Source organism: Papio anubis, chromosome 1, assembly GCF_008728515.1.
Source record: "Papio anubis isolate 15944 chromosome 1, Panubis1.0, whole genome shotgun sequence".
Taxonomy (NCBI): Eukaryota; Metazoa; Chordata; class Mammalia; order Primates; family Cercopithecidae; genus Papio; species Papio anubis.
The window spans coordinates 160,361,035-160,383,878 of record NC_044976.1 but is presented as its reverse complement, the minus strand read 5'-3'; the positions used below and the strand labels follow the sequence as shown (position 1 = coordinate 160,383,878).

At 52.8% G+C, this 22,844-nt stretch overlaps 1 protein-coding gene, 1 long non-coding RNA gene and 1 pseudogene across 3 annotated transcripts; 2 read left to right on the top strand and 1 right to left on the bottom strand.

Moving 5' to 3' along the window:
* Positions 1–329: 329 nt before the first annotated feature.
* TNNI1 (troponin I1, slow skeletal type) lies at positions 330–22,195 on the bottom strand. 2 transcript variants are annotated; one of them, XM_009190181.4, is made up of 10 exons: positions 22,101–22,195; positions 14,531–14,584; positions 10,599–10,628; positions 9,932–9,935; positions 8,017–8,058; positions 7,319–7,450; positions 5,822–5,911; positions 4,151–4,327; positions 3,123–3,232; positions 330–2,054 (listed from the first exon to the last, which is right to left on the bottom strand). In XM_009190181.4, exons 3-9 carry the CDS (start codon positions 10,607–10,609, stop codon positions 3,125–3,127), a joined length of 564 nt encoding a protein of 187 aa, XP_009188445.1. In that variant the 5' UTR covers positions 10,610–10,628; positions 14,531–14,584; positions 22,101–22,195; the 3' UTR covers positions 330–2,054; positions 3,123–3,124. The 2 variants fall into 2 exon arrangements, with proteins under 2 accessions (XP_009188445.1, XP_009188452.1); XM_009190188.3 differs by lacking the exon at positions 22,101–22,195 and adding an exon at positions 14,880–15,023.
* LOC116270992 lies at positions 4,719–10,881 on the top strand. Its single transcript, XR_004179297.1, has 2 exons — positions 4,719–5,526; positions 7,160–10,881. It is a non-coding gene; the product is annotated as an uncharacterized LOC116270992 (long non-coding RNA).
* LOC116270991 lies at positions 21,382–21,948 on the top strand (annotated as a pseudogene).
* Positions 22,196–22,844: the final 649 nt, after the last annotated feature.

The window sequence follows — 22,844 nt, the reverse complement described above, 5'->3', positions numbered from 1 at the left end:
TGGGTTTCTGTGGCTGCCTGGGCATGAAGGCATGAAGCCTAACCCCATCCTCTGTGGCCTGGACCAGCCCTGTCAGGTTCTCCAACTTCGTGCATTGAGACTGGGTGTGTCTGTGCCTACAGGTTTGTGTGTGTGATTGGGGTTGTGCTTTTTGCACACATCTGCCTCTCTGCCCACTGACCTATTTATAGCAAGAACCCTGGGCAGAGTGCTGCTTCCCCTAAGGTAGCCCAAGTTGCTGGTTCCCACTGCCATGTTTTCTGAAAGGGGCTGGCAGGCCAGCAGCCCACGGAGCCAGACCATGCCCCAGGGAGTAGCTGGCACTGCACTTTGTACCAATTTCTGGCATTTATGGCAGATAATACATGGGATTTGAGGGCAGAATGGGGACTCAGTAGGGTGGGTGGAAGGATTGCTGCTCTGATAACTCAGCCCCTCCTGGGGCCAGTGCTGCGGTGGTCAAAAAACCAAGGAACCCTAGATCTGGGACCAGCCACTTCCCTTGCAGGCTTAGCTTAGAAGTCACTATCCCACTGCCCTGAAAAGTCAGAACTTGACCGGACACAGTGGCTCACGCCTGTAATCCCAGCACTTTGGGAGGCCAAGGTGGGCGGATCACGAGTTCAGGAGTTCAAGACCAGCCTGACCAACATGGTGAAACCCTGTCTCTATTAAAAATACAAAAATTAGCCAGGTGTGGTGGCACACACCTGTAATCCCAGCTACTCAGGAGGTTGAGGCAGGAGAGTCGCTTGAACCTGGGAGGCGGAGGTTGCAGTGTGTCGAGATCATGTCACTGCACTCCAGTCTGGGTGACAGAGCGAGACTCCATCTCAAAAAAAGAAAAAAGAAAAAAAGGAAAGTCAGAACTTTGGTCTCTGCTTCACAGGAGCCTCTCTCACAAGTATGATGGGGGAAGAGGGGCTGCCCCAGACCCCCACTCCACCCCAGCATGCCCTATGCCCTCACCAGGGTTTGGACCCAGAAGTGAGTGGGATGGAGAAAGGACCTGAGCCAGAGGACAGATAAGTGGCCGCCCCCCCTCCGGGAAAGAATCAGTCCTGGGGGATAGGACCAGTACAGGAGTGTGAAGGGGAAACAATTGGGAGGAGGGTGAGTGAAAGTGGGGAGAGCAGAGGCAGGACGGACAGGAGTGCCCAGGACAGAAGGAAGGAGTCACCTGGTGGCCAGGCCTGGAACTGCAAGTATCTCTTCTGTGAGGCCTCCTGCCCTGTGCAGCTGGACTAGGTGAGGGATTGAAAGTGCCCTGACCTCTCAGCCCGGAGCAGTCAGGTACACCCAGCAGACATCAGGGAGAGTTAATCTAGCTTTGCAGAGGAAGGAGAGTATGAAATCCGGCAGGAGAAGCTGCTCTGAATGGAGAGGCCTCTTCTGATGGCCAGAGTCAGGGGCAGGACAGGGTCAGTTCTCGGAGGTCAGGGCTCTGGTGAGCTGAGCATCCTGGGTGGTGAGTGTGTGCTGTGTGACATCACAGGGACTCGGCAGAAGGGGCCCCAGGGGACCCTGGCAAGCAGCCACCAATTCCTTAGCCCTCCCTTCAGATCCTGGACTGTGGACTGCAGACAGGCTGACTGGAGCCCAGCACAGCCCTCTCTTCACAAGCCCCAAGTCTTCCCTTTCTTCTCCGTGCTCACAGTCAGAGCTGCAGAAATGACCAGGAAACTGGGTTTTTAATGAAGATGGCTGTGGACACTGTACACACATAGAAGGGGTGTGGCACAGGGCTAGAGGAAAGGTGCTCTCACTCCCTCCTCGTCCTCCACCTGTTACACCACAGGGTAGCTGGGAAGCCCCAAGTGCCTCATGGATGGGTGGGAGCCCACCCTGCTGGGGTGAGGTCTTCAGACACTCGCGTTTGTCCTGCCTCTTGGATATCTCTTTAATCCCAGTTCCAGAGGAGGGCATGCAGGCTGGAGGGAAGAAGTGAGGGGGGAGGTGGGAAGGGATGCTCCAGACACGGGCAGAGAAGTGAGTGAGCTGGGTTGGAGAAGAAGCATGAAGCAGGACCTCAGAGCGCAGCACAGCAAGTTGGCCTGTAGGGACAAAGAGGCGAAGCCATCAGTTCCCGGGGACCTGTGTGCAGTGCATGAATCCCTGACTTACCTACAGCACATGCAGTCTCCAGGGCTTCTCACCCCTAGCGCACCCCTGGCTGGATCTTCATTCATAGGGGCTCCTACAAGACCTCAGCTTCTCAGCCTACAGGCACAGTTTCTCCCCTTTTGGGACCCCTCACACTGCTCCTCCGCACTGCGGCCCTCAGCTCTTACCTGGCCTTGCCATGCTACTCTGTGGGTGGTTAATTCCCACCTCCATGCTTCTGTTGCGCCATCAGCCCTTTAACGTGCCCTTCCCTTTATCAGCTAACACTTGCCCATCACGTCCTCAGAGAGCTCCTCCTCTCCAGAAAGCCTGCTCCGACCAGTGCTATCTGGTGGATGCCTGCCCTATTGCACATTCTCTCAGCACTTCCACAGAGGGTTTTATGGGGCCTGATTTCCTTGCTTGGCCCAGTTTCTCCAGCTTTTTCCTCAGAGAGTGGGAAGTCTTAGCTTCTCTGAGTGGTAGCTCCTTGGGAACAGGTACTGTGAGTGCTGGGTACTTCGCAGGGAGCACAAATAAAGGACATCACCAGGAGGTATTTAAAAGAGCATAGATTCTCAGAAAGTCAGAGATGAAGGGACCCCAGGGATCCTCTAACCTAGTGGTTCTGAAACTCTCATGTGCATCAGAATCACCTGGAAGGCTGGTCTCACCCCAGAGTTTCCAATTTAGTGGACCTGGGGTGGGGGGTGATCATTTGCATCCCAGCTGATGTAGATGCTGCTGGTCCCGGGACCACACTTGGAGAACCACTGATTTAACACAGCCCCCAATTTCATAGAGGAGGGGAACAAAAAGGGTCCCCAAACAGAAATGACATGCCCAAGATATCACGGTGCTGGAGCCAGGACTGAGCCCAGGAGAGCCGACTCAAATCAGTCTCATCAGTGCCTTTGTCCCTGCACCACACTGAGTACAACCTGCCTGCCCATCATGGACTCCCTCATTATCCTCTAGACTCTGATGGACCCCAGAGAAGGGAGCTGATCTCTAGGTACCTCTATTGTGAGGTCGGAGACTTGGCAGCATCAAACATCTTCTTCCGGCCTTCCATGCCAGACATGGCCTCCACATTCTTCCTCCAGTCACCCACCTCCACAGGCCGCTCCTGTGGACAAGTGGCACACACATCAGGGACTTACCAGGCTGGATGCCCCCCCCAGCTCAAGAGAAGCGGGGTGATAGAAAACCAGTCTCCTCAGATGATAAGAAATCCCAATGCCCCTCCCCAGCTGTTTAGGTCCTAGGACTCAGCCAGGCAGGTGGACACGGGCCAAGCCGAGGCCCCACAGGAAGCTGTGTGGCTTGGGAGCACTGGGTGATAGTGGCAGCTACGGGGCTAGTTCCCACCTCAATGCATCTCAGCAAAACCTCCTCCCAGGCCCCATGCCACCCTCCTGGTCTGGCACTCTGCAGGCTCAAGGCCACCTCTTCCAAGAAGCCTTCCCCTGCGAATGTGACTGCTTTTCCATTTCCTCAGTATACTGCCTGGCTTATCTCTTCTCCTCTGAAGCTTCTTGGGCCAGAGACTATGTTCCTGTCATCCCTGTTCCTTACAGAGCCTATCAACTTGGGGCACATATACTGTGAGTTCAGCCAACTTTGAATAATTTGTTGCTGGGTGGTTGAACTCAGTTCTCTAATGTCTGTGCTCGTGTGTGGCTATCACCAAGATGAGCTGCTGTCTCCTTTCCCTGTGGTGACCAGGCAGTCACCTCCAACATTACCCTAAATCTCCACGTTCTCTTCACACTGGGAACAAAATTTTTACTTCATGTCTCAGTCTGGGGTCTAGCCTTCTTTATGTCCTAGTTTCTTCATCAGACTGGGAACAGCCTGAAGGAAGGGAGCAAGTCTTCTTTCTTTCTTCCCACACTGGTCTTCCAAAACATTCTAGAACATTCTCTCTGTCAAGCTGACTGGCCTCCAACAGGAGCTTCTGGGCCTGCCTGAGGCCATGTGAGGGGTTGACAAGGGGAAAGCTGGTAGGGAAGAGGGTGGAAGGTTCTGAGGAAAGGGACCTCACCTTCTCTGTGTCTTCCTTCTTCACAGACTTGAGGTTGGCCCGCAGATCCATGGACACCTTGTGCTTGGAACCCAGCAGGGCCCGGAGCATGGCGTCAGCCGAGACACGGACCCGACGCAGGGGCGGGCGCTTGAACTTCCCACGGAGGTCCATCACCTTCAGCTTCAGGTCCTTAATCTGCAGGTGAGAAGCGCCCGGGGCTCACTGGAGAGGGAGCTAGCCACAGGGCACCCTTCCTAAGGACCTCAGATTGCTAGGGTTCCAGCCAGAGATACACCTTAATTTGTCCACCCTTGAAGCCAGACCTATCAGCAGTCACCAGCCTTTTCGTCACCAGGGACTGGTTTTGTGGAAGACGCTTTTTCCACGGAGAGGTGGTGGGGTGGTTTCAGGATGAAACTGTTCCACCTCAGACCATCAGGCATGAGTTTGATTCTCATAAGGAGTGTGCAACCTAGATCCCTCGCGTGCACAGTTCACAATAGGGTTCACACTCCTGTGAGAATCTAATGCCACCGCTGATCTGACAGGAGGCAGAGCTCGGGTGGGAATGCTCACTCACCCACTGCTCACCTCCTGCTGTGCAGCCCAGTTCCTAACAGGCCACGGATTAGTACTGGTCCACAGCCCAAGAGTTGGAGACCCTGCTCTAGGACAGTCAGACCCACCCACCCCTTTGCAAATAGCCACTGCACAATTTGCTGATAAATGGATAGTTAATCAGACAGATAAAGCCTATTAGCCATTGCTAATACTGTAACCTTGGATAAAAGGGGTAGCTCCACCAGACTGAGACTTGTCTGGTTTGGAAGCCCTATTTGGAGTGCAGGGTTGCTTCCTTTTGTTCCTGTAGCCTCATCCCTGCTTCTAACTTATTCCTCCCCAGTGAGCCTTCAAAGCAGCTCACAGCCTTGGTCCAGCAGGGTGATAAACTTCCAGGTCCTAGACCCCTGGAGGAATTTCCAGGGTGTGATCTCTAGAGGGAATTTTTAGGAGCTTGGTGACCCCACATATCATTCCCGGTGGGCAGAAGTGGGAAGGAGGGAAGTGACTTGTGCTACCTCCCTGCCCCCTCCTCACTGCTTGGACAAATGACCCAAAGGAGCCCTGTCTTTCCCTGTTCTGCCCCACCCCACTGGAGCAGGGTCTGGATGGAGTTAATCCTCCCACACTCCATGCTAAGGGAGCACAGAGTACCGAAGTGGGAGCCAGAGACCAGCACTTGTCCCAGGACCACCACTGTGCAACCTAGGACAAGTCCTTGGCCTCTCTGATCCTGAGTGTTCTCCTCTGCAAGGTGCAAATAGCCCCTACTTTATCCACAGGCCTATAGGGAGGATCAAAGGCTATAACACACATGAAAGCACTTCACAAAGGTAAGACGTTATTAACAGGCATATGATTATTTGTGTGGGTGGATAAAGAGAGTGGCTTCTGTTAGGCTGATGAGCCCACATGGCAGGTAAGGAGGAAGTTTGTACTTTTCATGTGTGATTATCCACTCTGCCCATCTCCAGCCCTATGGGGCTAGGGCGGAGAAACCAAAGCTTCCTGCTTAAGTGGCCCCCTCCAGGCCCTGCGGAAGGAGGGGACCTCCCATGGCTGATGCATCCGTGCCCATGCCCCTGCCTAGCCCATCCTGGCCATGCCCCTTCCCTTCCTTAGACTCACCTCCCTGGTGTTGTGGAGACATTTGGCCTCAATGTCATATCGCTCCTCATCCACCACCTCTACCTTGGCATGCAGCTCCCGGCACAGGTCCTGGGGGCGGCAGATGGATCAGGCAGGCGCGAAGAAGAGGGGAACAGAGCCATCAGTTTCCAGCGCTTGACCCTCTCCCCAGCCCCTTTGCAAGACCTGGGATCCAGAGAGGAGCTGACAGTTTCCTCCACTCTGAGGCTCATGACAGGCAATAGTTCAAAGGGTATGCCCTCTGTTCTCCTGTCTATATGTCGTGCTTTATTAAAAAACAGTATTCTTTTGCTTGAACCCAGGAGGCAGAGGTTGCAATGAGCTAAGATCACACCACTGCACTCCAGCCTGGCGACAGAGTGAGACTCCATCTCAAAACAACAACAACATAAAAACAAAAAACAGTATTCTCGGCTGGGCATGGTGGCTCATCCCTGTAATCCCAGCACTTTGGGAGGCCAAGGTGGGTGGATCACCTGAGGTCAGGGGTTCAAGACCAGCCTGACCAATATGGTGAAACCCCGTCTCTACTAAAACTACAAAAATTAGCCAGGCATGGTGGCATGCACCTGTAGTCCCAGCTACTCAGGAGGCTGAGACAGGAGAATGGCTTGAACATGGGAAGTGGAGGTTGCAGTGAGCCGAGATTATGCCATTGCATTCCAGCCTGGGCAACAGAGTGAGACTCTGTCTCAAAAAAAAAGTATTCTTTCATCGCGGCTTATTGCAGCCTCAACCTCCTGGGCTCAAGTGATCCTCCCATCTCATTGTTTTAATTTTTTATAGAGACAAGGTCTCACTTTCACTATGTTGCCCAGGCTGGTCTCAAACTCTGGGGTTCAAGTGATTCTCCCGCCTCAGCCTCTCAAAATGCTAGGGTCACAGGCATGAGCCACTGTGCCCAGCAAAATAAAATAGTTTTCTTATGATTAAAGTAATGTTTTAATTTTAGACATTTTGAAAACTATGTATTAAACAAAAATAATAAAAATTAAAATACCTAGTGATGCCACCACCCAGGGATACTTAGTAACATTTTGATGTATTTCCTTCCAGTCTCTTTTCTCTGTAATCACTGGCATTTAAATAATTTACCAGTGTTCTGAAAACGTTAAAGACCAAGCTCTAAGAAAGGATAGACAAGTCCTTGGAGAAGTGGGGCTTCTCCAAACCCTGGCCGCCTCCCCATTCCATGCCACCACCCTGACTGCTTGTGAAACTGGGCCCCTGGCTCCGCCCAGCCCAGGCAAGTCACGCCTCCCCTCTAAGGCTCAGTTCAGTGCCTGTAAAATGGAATCTAATGTTCCTACCTCACAGGTGGTTGTGAAGATTAAATGAGACCATGGAAGTGAGGGGTGCCCTGTAAATTATGGAACCTTGAGCTGGTGTTAGTTCAGGCTCTTGCCGCCTGGTCCCTGGAGCCACCCACGTAGTGCCTCCAACCCCATCCTGCCCTGCCCCACCTGCCGGGCTCACCTGCAGGGCACTGAGGGACAGACCACGCGTCTGCAGTGTGGGGATGCGCTCTGCCAGGTAGCGCACCTTCTCAGCCTCGCGCTCCTCATGCTCCTGCTCCCAGCATTCCTTGGCCTTGGCCAGCATCAGGCTCTGGACAGAACAAACCTGCTGAGCTGGGGGCCTCGCATCTCCCACCCGGCATCAGGGAATGAGGTGAGGACAGCCCCAGGCTGGGCCAACTCTGAGACCACCGTCCAGTGTAGAAGTGTATGCAGCGGCCACGGACAGGCTGTGCGTGAGGGTACACCAAGTGGCCACACACCATGTTCCTGGAGTCCTGGAACTTGTTTTCCCCTGACAGTCTTCCTCTTACCCACTTACTGTCTGTTTTGACTCACAAAGCTCCAAAGAGAAAAACACATATGAGAATAAAGGAAGTCTCTCTGCCTGCACGAGTAGCTTCCCACTCTGAAGCTGGTCACCACCTACTCTAGGGACCCCAGGTGGGTGCCAGGATCCATACCCGAGGATCCCACCCACTGACCACCTGAGCCTGGCACTGGCTCCAGCAATGCTGGACTCCTTCTGCCCCTCATCATCCTCACTCTGGCCTCCTTCCTTTCTCCTTTCCATAACCCTCCACATCCCTTCAGAGTCGGTTCTCTGCCCCTCTGCCTCCCACTGGGCATCCCCCTGCAGCCAGCCCCCAGCCTCACCTTCAGCAAGAGTTTGCGGGAGGCAGTGATCTTGGGTTTTCTCTGTGAGCAAGAAGAGAGAGAGACAGGTGGTGAAGCAGAGGCTGTAGAACTGGAATTCTGGTCTAGGCCAAGACAAGTGCCAGCTAGGGTTCTCTGTCTTTATCTAGAATCCTCTGCTCACCCTGTGGTGCCTTAAAAGCTCATCTTTGTGATTTAACCCCTGCAGTTCAGACAAGGCTGCAGTCAGCTACCTTGACCTAGGGGCTGAAGCCTTAACTTCCCACTCTGATTCTGCTGCTGCTGAAATCTTGTAAGATACTATGAGGGTCACATGGCTTCTACAGGCACCTCTTTCCTCATCTGTAAATAAGGATATTATGACCCCCCCCTTGCTTAGTTCACAGAGTTATTGCAGATGAAATGAGATCATGGATGTGCAAATCCTTTCAAAAGCATAAAAGCTATGTATGTTTTCACCCTCCAGGTAGTAATACAGCAATACCTTGATGATCTATTATGCTGCATAAATAAGCTGTGAATTTCCCAAATAAATGAAATGTATCTATGTAGACCTCAAAACTTTTAAAAATGTTAACATCACCCATCCAAATCTTTCTAAGATATAAAACCACTGTTTAATCTTCTTATCAGAAATCCTAAACATGTTGTTGCTTACTAGTCCTAGCCCTGTGACAGTGGTCCCTCAGGGGTGGCAAAGGTGAGTAGGGCTGCTTGGCCCCCAGCTAATGAGACTGTGATGCCTTTCGAGCACCAGTATCTCTTCCGGGCCACAGGCGATCACTTCTCATTGCCAGCAGGAAGCATCCTACCTAGACTTAATGTGCTGCAAGCTGGGAGAGCATGGCTCTCCAATGTTATTCCAGGGTGTAAAGTAGAAGTGATTAGGCTTTGAGAGGGAAGTTCTCATGAGAGACAATGGATGAGTTTCAGCAAATGGAATGGGTAACTTCTATTCTGACTGTTCAGAGTGGTTTGTTTGTCTTTTCCTCTCCTAAAGATTTTTGTTACATTTCAGATAAGTGTGATTTCAAAAGAAAGAGCCTATGACTCTAAGCATTACCTCCACGGTTTACACACCGTAATGTACACATGGCAAATGTTTTACTGCTATCTTGTTTCCCCACTGCTTGGTGAGTGAGCTGATGGTCACCTCATCTGACCATCAGTCAGTGAGGATTCACTTAAATACGAGCCTCAGCAAAACTTCAACATTCATATGAATGTTCAAAAGTAACATTTTCAATTCTTTCTGAGAATCTCTGTGCCAAATGTCCCCTCCATCAATACCGCTAATTCGCACTGTTGCCATCCCTGAGTCCCCATCCCTATCCCTGCCATCCCCATCCTTGGACTGTATATAGGCTGTGATCTCAGTAGCCTGTTAAGTCTGGAGTGTATAGAATGGCCAGTGTCAGGGTTATCTAACACCTGAGGGATTTAAGGACATCTCTTTGCTCCTCGCTCAATGTTCAGCCACTGGGCAAGAGAGGAATAACCCAATGACTATCCCTTACCCCTCAAATATAGCTTTGCACAGGATCAGCTTTGCATGGAATAGGATGGTCCTCCCAGGACTGGACCAGCTCTCAGAGTGGGTGAGGAAGAGCTTGTGCTCAGCAAAGATGCAGAGTCACACCCAGCCCTGCTGCAGTACCAGTCCCAGGACAACCTTCCAGTGACATTGTACACTGGCACAGCAACTCCCTGGACACTAGGAAACCCCACATCCAGAATCTTCGCCTGATGTTTCCATCTCCTGGGAATTTGTTCAGCCACTAAATACCCTACACCTCCCAGACTCCCACCAGGGCTTAATACAAGCTCTCCCCTCTCCTCAGATGCCAACCCCACCTTCCCACCTTTACTAGTCAGAAGAGTTAACCAGGACAGAGATACCCCAAATACCACTTACCTCGCTTCAGGCATCCATCACAGGAAGGACAGGGAAAGAGCAGAACACAGAGTGAGTATGAACAATGAGGATTACATGTGCGGCCGCAGAACCTCGCAGACCAGCTTGGGGAAGGAGGGGGCCGGTGACAACAGTGAGCCAGAGAGTCATCAGGCATCAGGCAGGGGGAGCAGTTCAAGGTTCCGGCAGAACAGATTAAAAACTCAACAGCCCTTTGAACTTCCGGGCATTCTTATTGGGAGGTACTGGGCATCGTAAGTTGGGGAGAAGTGGTGGAAGGGGAGGGAAGCCTTAGGGTAGGGTTCCAGTAACATGAAAGCATCCATCCGTGGGCATGTGGGTAAATTCCCAAAGCTTTGTTCACCTACTGCGTCAGTGTTAAGTGGTGGCCTGGTACACGCAATTCACGTGTTAGATCAAGACAGGAAAACTCTGAGGCACAGGCCAAAAAGGCGCTCCCAGGGCAACCTGAGAGTGAGTTCTGCTCAATGGCTGGGAGGACACAGGCAGCACGGGGAAGACCATCAAGTGCTGTCCCTGTTTGAGGACCTGGTCTCTTAGGGGAAAGCTTTGGGGGTTGAAAACACGGTGCCTCCACTGTGGGGCTGAAGTCTGTGGCAAAGGGACTTGCCTTCCTGGGGCCCCAGATGGCAGTGAGACTACTTACACTTCCGGCATGGTGGCAGTGGGACAGCACCTGGGGGCACAGAGGAACAGTTCATGAGGGAAAGTAGAAACCCCTGCCCCCCACCCAGCTGGGCCTTGGGAGCCCAGCCTAGGAGACAGAGTCAGAATACAAAAGGAAAAAATCAGACACACTGGATTCCAGCAGGTCAAGATGGGACAGGGTTGCAGGGCAGGGGTCAGCCAACTACAGCTCAGAAGCCTAACCTGGGCCCCTGCCTGTTTTTACTTAAAGAGTTGCAAGATTTTTTTTTTTTTTTTTTTTTTTAAGAATATGCAACAGAAACCTTATGTGAGCTACAAAGCTATCTGGCCCTTTCCAGATAAAGCTTGCTAAGCCCGGTGGAGAACAGAATGGAGTCCATAGGAAATATGCTTGGAAAGTGAGAGCAACCAGGCACAGTGGCTCATGCCTGTAATCCCAGCACTTTGGGAGTCCGAAGTGGGCAGATCATGAGATCAGGAGTTCAAGACCAGCCTGGCCAATTGGTGAAACCCCATCTCTACTAATAATACAAAAATTAGCAAGCGTGGTGGTGCACGCCTGTAATCCCAGCTACTCAGGAGGCTGAGGCAGAACAATTGCTTGAACCCAGGAGGCGGAGGTTGCAGTGAGCCGAGATCGTGCCACTGCACTCCAGCCTGGGTGATAGAATGAGTCTCCTTCTCAAAAAAAAAAAAAAAAAAAAAAAAATTGAGATTGTAGCTCACTCTTGAGGGCCTTGAAGGACAGGCTGAGTTTAGATTTTATCCTGTGGATTAAGAGTGGTCATTGAAAGGCTCAGAGAGAGGAAGGCCTGGAAAGTGAATGAGCAGAGTGGATGCTGGAATACGGGTAGCTGCTATGTGGCACAACTCCATCCACAGATGGTAATACAACTGGCACCCCCAGGGTGGGGCAGTGAGAGGCCCTGAGTGGGGGAGGATAAGCCGCGAGGCAGGGCAAATCCTGTGTTCACCCAAGTCTGTCTTTCCCCATTCTGGGTTGGTTTTCCTCTCTGCAAAATTAGGGGTTAAATCAGTGGGTTTCCACTTGATGTTTATTATTAATTAATATTAATTAATTAAAATAATATTTAATTAATTTTATTTGGTTGAATCCTTTGTTCTAACCAAATCTTACTTGGAAGTAAAATAAATCCAATCAGTATAAGCAACATGGCATTTTGCCTATCAGAAGGTGGAGGGTGGGAGGAGGGAGAGGATCAGGAAAAATAACTAATGGATACGTCTCTCATATCTGAGTGATGAAATAATTGATACAACAAACCTCCATGACACATGTTTACCTGTGTAACAAACCTGCACATCCTGCACATGTACTCCTGAACTTAAAAATCAAACAAACAAAAAGAGCCAAATGGCACTGGTTGAAGGGGGTTACCATAGCAGCCCTGTGGTCTTCTGTGAGGATACTTGGCCATGGAGCACAATTTGAAGCCCCCTGACCAGGTGATCCTGGGGCCCAGGCCAAAGAGGGGGTCCATGAGGCTGCAGAGGGAGATGTTCCAAAGCCAGACATAATTCACCGTCTTGCCTGGGCCTGGACACAGAGCATTCCAATGCCAGAGGAGGGAGGGACTGTGCAAAAGCTCAGGGAAACGAAGGGGACAGCTGAGGTGGGGAGCAGGTGTGCAGGGGCGCACAGAAACTCTGAGCCAGGCTGTGAGGTAAAGGGTGGGAGAGCCCAGTGTGTGTGTGGAGGGGAGGGCAGGCATGGAGCTCAGGGTCAGGAGTGTGGACTTGGTTCAAGAACCTGGTTGTGGGGTCTGGGAGGCGGGGAATTAAAGTACACTTGCAAAGTGCCTGCCAATAATTTCATCCCAGAGCCACCCCTTCCTCTGCCCTAATTCTCTCCTTTCACTTTGTGCCCATGAAGCACTGTCCCAGCCCCAGTGAACATGCTTTGGCCACCTCCCCTGAATCTACCAGTGGATCAGAAAGCCTTCTGGGCCTCCCTCCACCTCTGCCTCCACCTGTGCCTCCACCACCAGGGGAGGGGAAGGCTCGGGTGGAGGAGATGGAGGGGTAGTGTGACCCCAGAGTCTCAGCTGTCATGCTGGGGTACAGAGGGAGGGGTATGGAGACAATCCATGAATTCCTGAGATGCTTGGCTGGAATTAGATTTTATAGGCAGCTGCTTATTCTGAGGGCTCTGCTTCTCCAAAGATGCTGAGGAAATCCAAAGGAAACACCAGCTGGCGAAGAGCCACCTCCAGGCCCCTCTGTCCATCATCAGCCTCCAGGAATGCCAGTGTCCAGAGGGCACCAGGTCTGTGTCTGTCTCCCTGGGATGTGCCTTGTCCTTGGTGGGCATTTGGCAGTGATCATGCCTCCCTCTCTCCCTCAGAGAGCCAACTGTCCCCAGTGTGGGGCCCTACCTGCCAAGGCCAATTTGCACCTCATGCCAAGCTCTGGGACCTGCCCCCAGCCTGCCTCACTGACAAATGCCAGACCAAGGGGTCCCACGTCAGGCAAGAGGCCTCAGCCTGTGCTCTGACACCCACCAGACGGGGGCCCTTGCCAGGCTCTGTGGAAGTCAAGCAAGGACTGATAAGTCAGGATGTAGATAGCACGGGAAGGCTTGGAGAGCCAGGATTCCATCTCCTCCACAAGTAGCAAGCAAGGAGATAATGAGAAAATCCTCCACCCACGGGAGGGAGCAAAGAGTCTCTGGTAGTTGCCTCAGAGCTGGGCTTTCCCTTTCTTGAGGCTCTGCAGCATGGCAGGGACTATCAACTAGACTATGAGATTAAGTCTGTGTGTGTAAATGTGTGTAAGTGTGTGTGAGAGTGTGTGTGTGTGTGTGTGTGAGAGAGAGAGAGAGAGAAAGTGAATATATAGGGGAAAGAACTGATCTCTGCACACCCAATGATCACATCCACAAGTATCTAGTTAGGCTCATGTGCTTCCCCCTGCTCCCCACCCCCTGACCTTGGAACCCCATTCAAGGGCATCCCTGTCTTCCTTGCCTGACGGTTAACACTCCCAAGCCCATGGTGCTGGGCTGCCTACCACACACCATACCCCCATCTTGAGCTCTGAACAGCAAAGCCTAATCTCAGAGTTGCTGTGGGACTGTGACTTCCAAACCCGGTGGTAGGTGCTGCCTTCAGCCCTCACCCAAGTCAGGGACTGCCACATGGCCCCCTGCCCCAAGCCTTGGGTTGCCCTGTGGATACTGCCCTGGCTTATGTGTTCACTGGCTCTTGTGCCTCAACCCAAAATGCTGCCACCATTGCCTTCCTCCAAGAGGACCCCCAGTATCTACTGCTGCTCCTCAGAGCCAGGAGCTCTGAGCAGGAGCGGTCAAGAGGGGTTGCCGGTCTGCCCTCCCCTGCTCTTGTGCTGCAGTACAGAGGGATGGGCAAAGGGAGCTAACAGCTTCGCTCAAAGACAAAGAACACAGAAGCAAGATAGTTTCCTTGCTCAGCAGGGGGCTCTGGCCCTGCCTTCTACGCTCCCTGGGAGTCCTGCACACCAGGCACCCTCCTTCTCTTCCGCTGCAGGTATTGCTGACTTTGAGCGCTCACCCAGCTCTCTGATCCCAGGGCCACCCCTTCCCCTGGGTGCACTATCCCTCCCACACCCTGCTGGGCATCCTGTGTGAAAACATCATCCCTTAGGCAGCCTTGGGGCTCCTAAGGAACCTCATGGAAGATTCTTCTCCTCGCTCCCAGCTTCCAAATAGCCAGGAAAAGTTTTCACCTCTCACAACAGTTTTGCAAGAGATAGGCCATTCTGTGGGACAAAATGCTGTGGGAGTATTTTAGGAATGTTCTACCAACAAACCAACTGTACAGGCAAGAAACGGTTTTCTCCAGCTCCAAGACCTCGCTTTCTCCTTAAACAAAAGCCCCAGGTTCTCTGCCTGGGATCAACCTAGATCTGAAGTCCTGGGCTGCAGGCGCTTACCTTGTTCAGTCCTCGTGGAGCTGGGCTGGCCTGTGCCTCGCTGTAGACCGCAGACTGTGAGGGGCAGAGCCGAGGGGAGGCTATGAAAACTGTGGCCAGCAGCAACTGGCCGGTAAAAATAGAACAGACCCACTGCCCCCTCCTGCTGCCCCTCCTCCCTTCCACCCCTCCCACCACACACACACACACACACACACACACACACACACACGCACACCTCACAGGGCAGATGCGTGCTGCGATGCACACAACAGGCACACAGGCCGAAAGCCACGCAAGTTTGTGGCTCAGGAGCAGAGGCAAATTCTGTGCACATAGGTGCCACCGATTGAGTGAAACCAGCACCCACCTGGGGAGACTCAAGCTGCAGAAAGGGAAAGAACGAACAGCCAGACCAGGTGTGGGGACTGAACAGAGATGGGACCGGGAGGGGGAATGAGGGAGAGCAAGGGGCCACAGGGAAGGCCCAGAAGGGCAAGTAGCAGCTGGGGGAAGAGGACCATTGGGCTAACCCTGCATCTCTTATAAGGCATTATGGAAATGAGGCCCCCAAACCCATGCTCCAAAAGCCCAAGAGGGCTAAAGACTCAACTTTCCGGGGTTTTTCGGTGGCTCGGGTGCACGTGGGATAGGAGAGTGCCTGGCTGTGGGGAGTGATGTGAGCGGTGTTGCAGGCTGACCCCAGTGAGTGTTTCCAGGGCTGAGCAGAACGGCAGTGGCAGCAGGGCCCACCTTTCCGCTCAGGGAGGTCTGAGGGTCTGCAGACACTCTGCATGCCACTCCAGGTGGGTTTCCTGGAATCTAGATTCCCTGGGTTCCAAAAAACACCCAAGTTTCATGCCAGGAACTCAGTGAGACTAATTCACCTCTCCCCTGCCCTAATCTTCATCTCCAGCCAGAAGCCAACAGATCCCAGGGGACTGGAGCCACAGGGGCTGCACCTGTTTACTGGGTATTTTTAGGACAGTTGATGAACACATAATACCCACCCTATAGTCAGAGAAAGACAATGCCTGCTATGTTAATCCTGTGGCTATTATAGTGTGTCATCTCATGGGTTGGGGCAGGACACTGACCCTCTCGGAGGCCAGAGAGAGGCCTCGCAAGCAGGAGGTTAGGGAGTCCCAGCCACGCTCCCCATTTGGAGAGGGAGAGAGTAATGGGCAGGGGTGTCCTAAGGAGACACAACCCAGTGCCCACAGAGGTAAAGGCCCTGCCCTCTCTACACCGACATTCTGCTGCCTAATAGAGGTTGCTCTAATTCTGTTCTGGTCGGGTCAACTTTGAGAAGCCTCTATTCGAGAAAGCTGCCAGGAAGAAAGGACAGGGTCTGGGGAGACATGGGGGTTGGGGGCATAGGATTCCAAGTGGAGAGGCTGGAATGGATAATGGAGGTGGACTCCAGCCAAGAGGATCAGCCAGAGAGAGCAGGAATTCAGGGCCTTTGCAGATGAGCCTACTGGAGTTTATTGCCTCGGCTTATTATAATTTACACAATAACTTTCCTTTTATTTATTTACTTTCTTTTTTTTTTTTTTTGAGACAGAGTCTCACTCTGTCACCCAGGCTGGAGTACAGGGGCGTGATCTTGGCTCACTGCAACCTCTACCTAGTGGGTTCAAGTGATTCTCCTGCCTCAGCCTCCTGAGTAGCTGGGACTACAGGTGCGCCACCATGCTTGGCTATTTTTTGCATTTTTAGTAGAGACAGCGTTTCACTATGTTGGCCAGGCTGATCTCAAACTCCTGGCCTTGAGCGATGCACCTGCCTCGGGCTCCCAAAGTGCTGGGATTACAGACGTGAGCTACCATGACCAGCCTATACAATAACTTTCTTAAAAGACCTTGATATTCTCAAAAACTGAATGATCTGCATGAATTATCCTGCTTTTTGAAAAGGAAAAACAAAGAGCACAGGTCGATAAATAGAAGAACAAAGCAGGGTGAACACAAGCCAAGAAAGTAGGCAGCCAGATGTCCACAGCAAGACGTGGAGAACATAGCACAGCCAGGGGCCCTCCTTGGGCAGGAGCCACAGAGAGTCTCAGACTCAGAGTTATTCATCTTCACACTCTGTTGGGCAGCATGGGGCCAGGACCCCTCACCCCAGTGTCCCAATTCCATCCCCACCATCCCTGCACACCACGTGGAATCCAGCCTCCAGCTCCCCCTCTGAGATCCACCATGACCTTCGGCCCCAGTTCACACACTGACTTCTCCAGCATCTCTCTCCTGTCGCTCAAAGGTGGCCTTCAAAAGCAAGCATGCCATGCCCTGTTGTCCTTGCTCCTGAGCCCCATCTTCCTTCATGTATGGAGTGGGTGCAGAGCAGGCCACAATGATCCAGGCCGCCCACACCCAGCTGAGGGGCCGCCACTGGAGGTCTCAGCCCTGCAGCCCGCTCACTGCCCCAACCAAGTGCGCCTCCGCAGCCTTTCTCCTCCCGCCCTTGCCTACAGAAAAGGTCACCCCTTCTCAGTGCACATCTGCCCTGGGGCCAGGTTTCCTATTCTCCCTGCAGAGCAGGCACAGCTGTACCAGAGCTGAGGTTCTGTCTGACACAGATGCTCACTGGTCAGGGAGGACCCTTCCCAGACACAGAGCCAGAAAGAGTGCTCCTGGCCCTGGCCCCAGGCAGCACTGTTTGTGCTACGCTGAATAGTGGCCCTCATAGGTGCCCAGGCCCTAATGCAAATGTGAATCTGTTACCTTAGATGGCAAAGGGTCTTTGCAGATGTGATTACATTAAGACACTTGAGACAGGGAGATTATCCTGGATTATCTTGGTGGGCCCAATCTAATCGCAAGTGTCCTTCTCAGCTGAGTGAGTCATGAGAAGCAGGGTTGAGAGAAGGAAATGTGATGAAGGAAGCAGATGTCAGAAAAGATGCTATGCCGCTGGCCTTGACTATGGAGGGAGGTCATGAGCCAAGGAATGCAGGCAGCCTCTAAAAGCCAAAAAAAGGATAGGGAACGGCTTCTCCCCTAGAGCCTGCAGGGGGAAGCAGGCCTCCCAACACCTTGCCTTGCAGCCCAGGGAGACTGACTTCAGACTTCTGCCCTCCAGAACGGTAAGATAATAAACTTGGGTTATTTGTGCTGACTTGTTACAGCAGCAATGAGAAGCTAATACATTCTTCAGTGCCTTGCTGGGCCCTGGACTTCATGGTTCCGGCTGTGCTTGGGACTAGCCAGGAAAACAGTGAGCCTGGGAGGGTCAGTGAAACAAACCAGCCCAGGTTTCAGAACAAGGCAACCCTGAGGAAGAGTGGGCCAGAATCCAGCCCCACCAGGGCCTGCCTGGCCTTCCAGAAAGCCAGCTCTGATATTGCCAAGAGCATCGCAGGACACCAGAGCAGGAAGACTGTCCAGTCCAATCTGTGTGCCCGTGAGGAAACCCAGGCCCCCAGAGGGGAGGCCACAGGGTGAGGGGTCAGGTCTCCTAACTCCCAGCCCGGTGCTCTGTCATGCTGCCCACAAAGCAGAGACACTTCCCTAACCTTAACTTTAGCCCAATTCTAATCCTAACACTAACCCTCTTTTAACCCCAATATAATCCCTGTCCCTGTCTTTATCCCTAACCTACTAGAACCTTCACCTTCTTGCTCTCTACTCTCTTGCTTGGTTTACTGAGGTGGCCGCTTGCCCTCTCAATCCATTCTGCACACAGCATGCAAAATGTTAAAACTGACCTTGTTCTAATTCCTAATCCAGCTTCATCTGCAAGCCCTACCCTAGACCACATGAGTTTCCCCTCCTGGCGTTGGCCCTAGCCTTATTGCAGGCCTTCTAGACACTAAGCTGAATTTAGGTTCACTGCAGAATTGACCCAGCTATGCAGCATCCTCTCTGAACCTTGGCTTCCTCATTTGTAAAATGGGTTAAGGGTGTGCAGGGACCTGAGGCTGAGCCTGACTTCCATGGGGTCCTCCTCCCTGGGACAAGGCTGGAGGCTTTCCCTTAGCCTCTTTTTCAAAATATTTTTTAATTTTTTATGGAGGTGGGGTCTCCTTACATTGCCTAGGTTGGTCTTGAACACCTGGGCACAAGCAAACCTCCTGTCTTGGCCTCCCGAAGTGCTGGGATTACAGCATGTCTGAGTGTGAGCCACCATGTCTGAACCCCCTTAGCCTCTTTTAAAGTCCAGGAAGAGGCTGAGGCAAACTTGACAGGAATCCAGGCCTCAGGAGAATGGCCTCTGTGGTCAGTACCCTCTCAGATCTTCTGTGACTGCCCAGCTCAATGGAAATGGATGGAAGAATTGCCAGAAGGAGTGAGAACCAGAGCTGGCCAGATCGTGGGAGGAAGGGGCAAGTCCAAGAAAGAGGGACGGTGAGATGGGTATCAGTGAGAGAAGGCCTGGAGGGATTTTCAGCCTCTAGTGCCACTGGCTTCCAGTGTCATCCTTGTCCCTCCCAGGGCTGGGGAGGCCACGGGGAAAGGGAAGGAAGTGTCTGGCCAGAGGAGCTAAGCCTTGTAAGGCTGTGGGTTGTGGAGTCAGGTCCCGCCACCTCAGAGGCTGACACCTGTCAGCCCTGGCTGCCCTGGCTTGGTTTGGGAAGCACGGAAGCCCAAATTAGCAAGTGACAAAGCCCAGACCATCTGTCTTCCCGGCGACCCCTCCTGACACGGGCTCTCCCCCCACTACTCAGGGGCCTTCGCCTCAGTGACAGCCAACCCCACGCCCCTCCCCGCCTTCTCCACCCACCCCCTCTTAAGCCCATCATGGTTCCAAGGCCAGTTTTCTGTGACTGAGTTCTGAGAGGGGGCAGGGCTGGGGGCTGAGGAGACTAGAGCAGAAGGAACAAAGAAATCAAAAGGGTGTCACCCTCAATTTTTCACCACAAATCAGCCCCACATGAAAGTCTGTGGCATTAGAGACATAGCATAGTGAGGTGAGTCAACACACGACTTTGGAAGCAGACAGCTCTGCCACTCACCAGGAACACTCACTAGTGAAGCTTAGCAGTGTATCCCTCCAAGCCTCCACTTCCTCATCTGTAAAATGGGGATAATAATGGTGCCCACCTGGGGGGTGGCTGTGAGGCTCCAATGAGGTATGTGCATCAAGGGCATTGCAAAGGCCTGGCCCAAGGCAAATGCTGAACAAATGTTGGTTCTTGGCATATAGTCCTCGAGGCCTCACACTAACATTCTGAGGAAGGCACTATTACTTACCCTACTATACCCATGAGGAAACAGGGTCACAGTGGTTTAGCAATCACCCAGGGTCCCACAGCAAGGACAAGACAGAGCTGAGAGCTGCACCCAGGTCTCTGTGCCAAAGTCCATGCTCCTGCACATAGTAAGTGTTCAGTAAACAGGGGCCGTCACTATGACTTTAATGTCCTCATCTTCAGCCAACACCATGGTTCCCACGGGGAACTTGGAATGGACCAGTGTTGTGACTCCAAAGCTGCGTATAATTCATCCCAACATTAAAAACAGTAAATGGGCTGAGCATAGTGGCTCGGGCCTGTAATCCCAGCACTTTGGGAGACTGAGGCAAGCAGATGGCTTGGGCTCAGGAGTTTGAGACCAGACTGGGTAACATGGCAAAAGCCCCGTTTCTACAAAGAATACAGAAATTAGCCGGGTGTGATGGCACAAGCCTGTGCTCCTGGCTACTTGGGAGGCTGAAGTGGGAGGATTGCTTGAGCCAAGGAGGAGGTCAAGGCTACTATGAGCTGAGATCACATGTCACTGTACGCCAGCCTGGGCAACAGAGTGAGACCCTGTCTCAAAGCAGGAAAAAAGTGTAAGTGATGGTTTGAATGACTGACTCTTGATGTACCTAATTGTGAGAGGTTTGGTTGTGTAGTAACAGATAATATTAGCCACTCTTTTTAGCATTGAGACACCATGAGAGGAGGCTCTTCCCCTCCAGGGAGGCCTGGGTGGGGTTAGAGATGGGGTGAGTGGAAGTGAAGGAGAGGCAGGGCAGAGGGCAGAGGGTGAGGGTCTTGTGAGTCCCTGCAGGTCCCAGCACTGGGGCAGGTGGCGGTGCATCTCTCACAGTCTGCACACCTCCCCATGCCCCTGACCCCCTCCCACACCCACCACCCTCTGCCAAACCTGTTGCTTCACTTCTCTCTTGAACTACCTGCTCCTTGAGCTCAGCATTGCCTCACCCTGAATTCTCTTCTGGCCCATCTAGTTTCCCCCATCAGCCCAGTGCTAGGATGAAGGAGGAAGGCCCAAAGACCACCCCGCTCCCACCCCAGGTTCCCGCTTTCTGTGTTGCCACTGAGCCTCCACACCCTGAGCCTGGGACTGGTAGTGCCTTGACAGGTCCCCGCAAAACAGGCTGACTCTCCAGGAATCCCCATAATAAGTAGGTGGGGTTTGGGGCTAACTCCGTATGTCCAGGGATGGGGGGATGTGGAGGACAGTGATGGAGAGTGAGCTAGCAAATTGGGTGTAGACCCCTGCCTAGAAACTAATTATTTTCAAGCTGGCACATGAGCAGTTTGCAACCCTGGGAACTGGGACACCAGGTCACTGTGTCTCTCTCCCAATTCTGCCCCATGCTACCCACTCACCAGGTTCCACCCAGCTCTGCTGCACAGGACTTTCTGTCTCCGATGCTCACTTGGTTCTAAGCATTGCATCCCCTGTGTTTTTGGGTGCACAGTTCTACCTTCCCTCTGAAAAGGCTGTCCCTGGGGCAGCGGATGGGGCTTCCCGCCTCCATCTGTTCACTCCAGACCCAGCATGGTGTGCAGCGGAACAGGCCCCTGCCCACTCCCCCACCCACCCCAGTAGTTTTCAAACCCTTATGGGGCATCTGAATTTTGGGGAGGGCTTGTTAAAACACAGATTCTGGGCCTCACCTCCCAAAGTTTCTGATTCAGCAGGTCTGGGGTAAAGCCCAGAAATTTGCATTTCTAACTATTTCTCAGGTGATGCTGATGCTGCTGGCCTGGGGACCTCCCTTTAAGAACCACTTAGGCAGTTGAGACTTCAACAGCAAGTTTCCACGATGCCACCCAAAGGAACAAGTGGTTCTGGAAAAGGGGAAAGTGGGAGCAACCTCTGGGAGTGACAGTGCTGGCAAGAAGGCTCAGGGTCCCAAAGGCGGTGGCAAGGCAGCTAAGGTCAGATACATTCTGTGTAAAAAACATGGCAAAATCATGGCAGTCATGGAAAAGTTAAAGTCTGGGATAAGATTCAATGAAGTGGCCTCACAATATAGTGAAGCTAAAGCCAGGCAAGGGGGTGACTTGGGTTGGATGATGAGGGTCCATGGTGGGGCCATTGCAGGAAGCAGCATTTGTCTTGTCTGTAAGTGGGATGGATAAGCCTGTGTAACATCCACCAGTTAAGACAAACTTTGGATATCATATTATTATGGTTGAAGGAAGAAAATAAAATAATATGAAAGACTGAAAAAAAGAAAACCCTAAAAGCACCCCTTCTAGCCAGACCCAACACTTTAGTCTGTGCTCACTCCTCAGCGGGGCCCCTGAACTGGGCATAGGCAGCCCCGGCCCTGGTCCATCCCCCATGCTGCCCTCCCCACCCTACGCTTCAGACCCAGAGAACTCTGGAGCCCCCCAAACACCCCTTACCAGGCATCAACCCAGGCCCTGGGGTACAATGATGAACCTTGGCTCCTGTCCCCACCACTGTCCTCAACACGGTACCGGCCTCGTGGATGGTTTGGGCAGCTGGACACAGCCCCTCGATGTTCCTGATCCCCTCATACCGTGCTCACTCCATTCCCATCTTCCCATGCAGCAGATGGCGAGGGACAGAAATCATTTTCTTCTTTGCCAGAGGAATGCACTTAGTGCCAGGGCTAAGAGAGGGTAGTGAGTCCATGCGGATAGCATCCCAGCCTGCCGGCCTTCCCTGGGGCCTGCTGGGGCAGCCTAGCCCACCCCAGCACTAGGCCCGTGTGCCCAGCTGCCTGCGCAACACCCTGGCTCAGGCACTGCAAGCCCTTCCTCACTCGATGGCCCCACCCTGAACCCCATCTGCTCCCTCTCTGTTCTCCCTGTCATGCAAAGGCCCAGCCACAGCCACTGAGCCAAACCAGAAATCTGAGGATCACCCCCTCTGCTCCCCTCCCTTCCTCCTCACAGCCAGAGGAGCAGCAAGTCCTGTCCTGCTCCCCTCGAGGCCTCCTAATCCGCCCTCCTCCACAGACCCACGCCACTGTCTCTGCTTGAGCCACTGCCTTCTGCCAGCTTCATGGCAGCAAACTCCTCACCGGTCGGGCTGTCCGCTCCAGAAGCCTGTCCATCCCACTGCCGCCTGAACCACCTTCCCTCAGTGACAATATGAGGATAAATGCAAACCTGTGGTCAAGA

What these genes read in the sequence shown, in the direction of transcription:
- TNNI1 (XM_009190181.4), bottom strand. An exon ending in CCCGCAAACTCTTGCTGAAG is followed by an intron (nt 7,451 to 8,016) that starts GTGAGGCTGGGG and finishes TGTTCTGTCCAG; the next exon opens with AGCCTGATGCTGGCCAAGGC. An exon ending in TGTCCCTCAGTGCCCTGCAG is followed by an intron (nt 5,912 to 7,318) that starts GTGAGCCCGGCA and finishes TGCCGCCCCCAG; the next exon opens with GACCTGTGCCGGGAGCTGCA.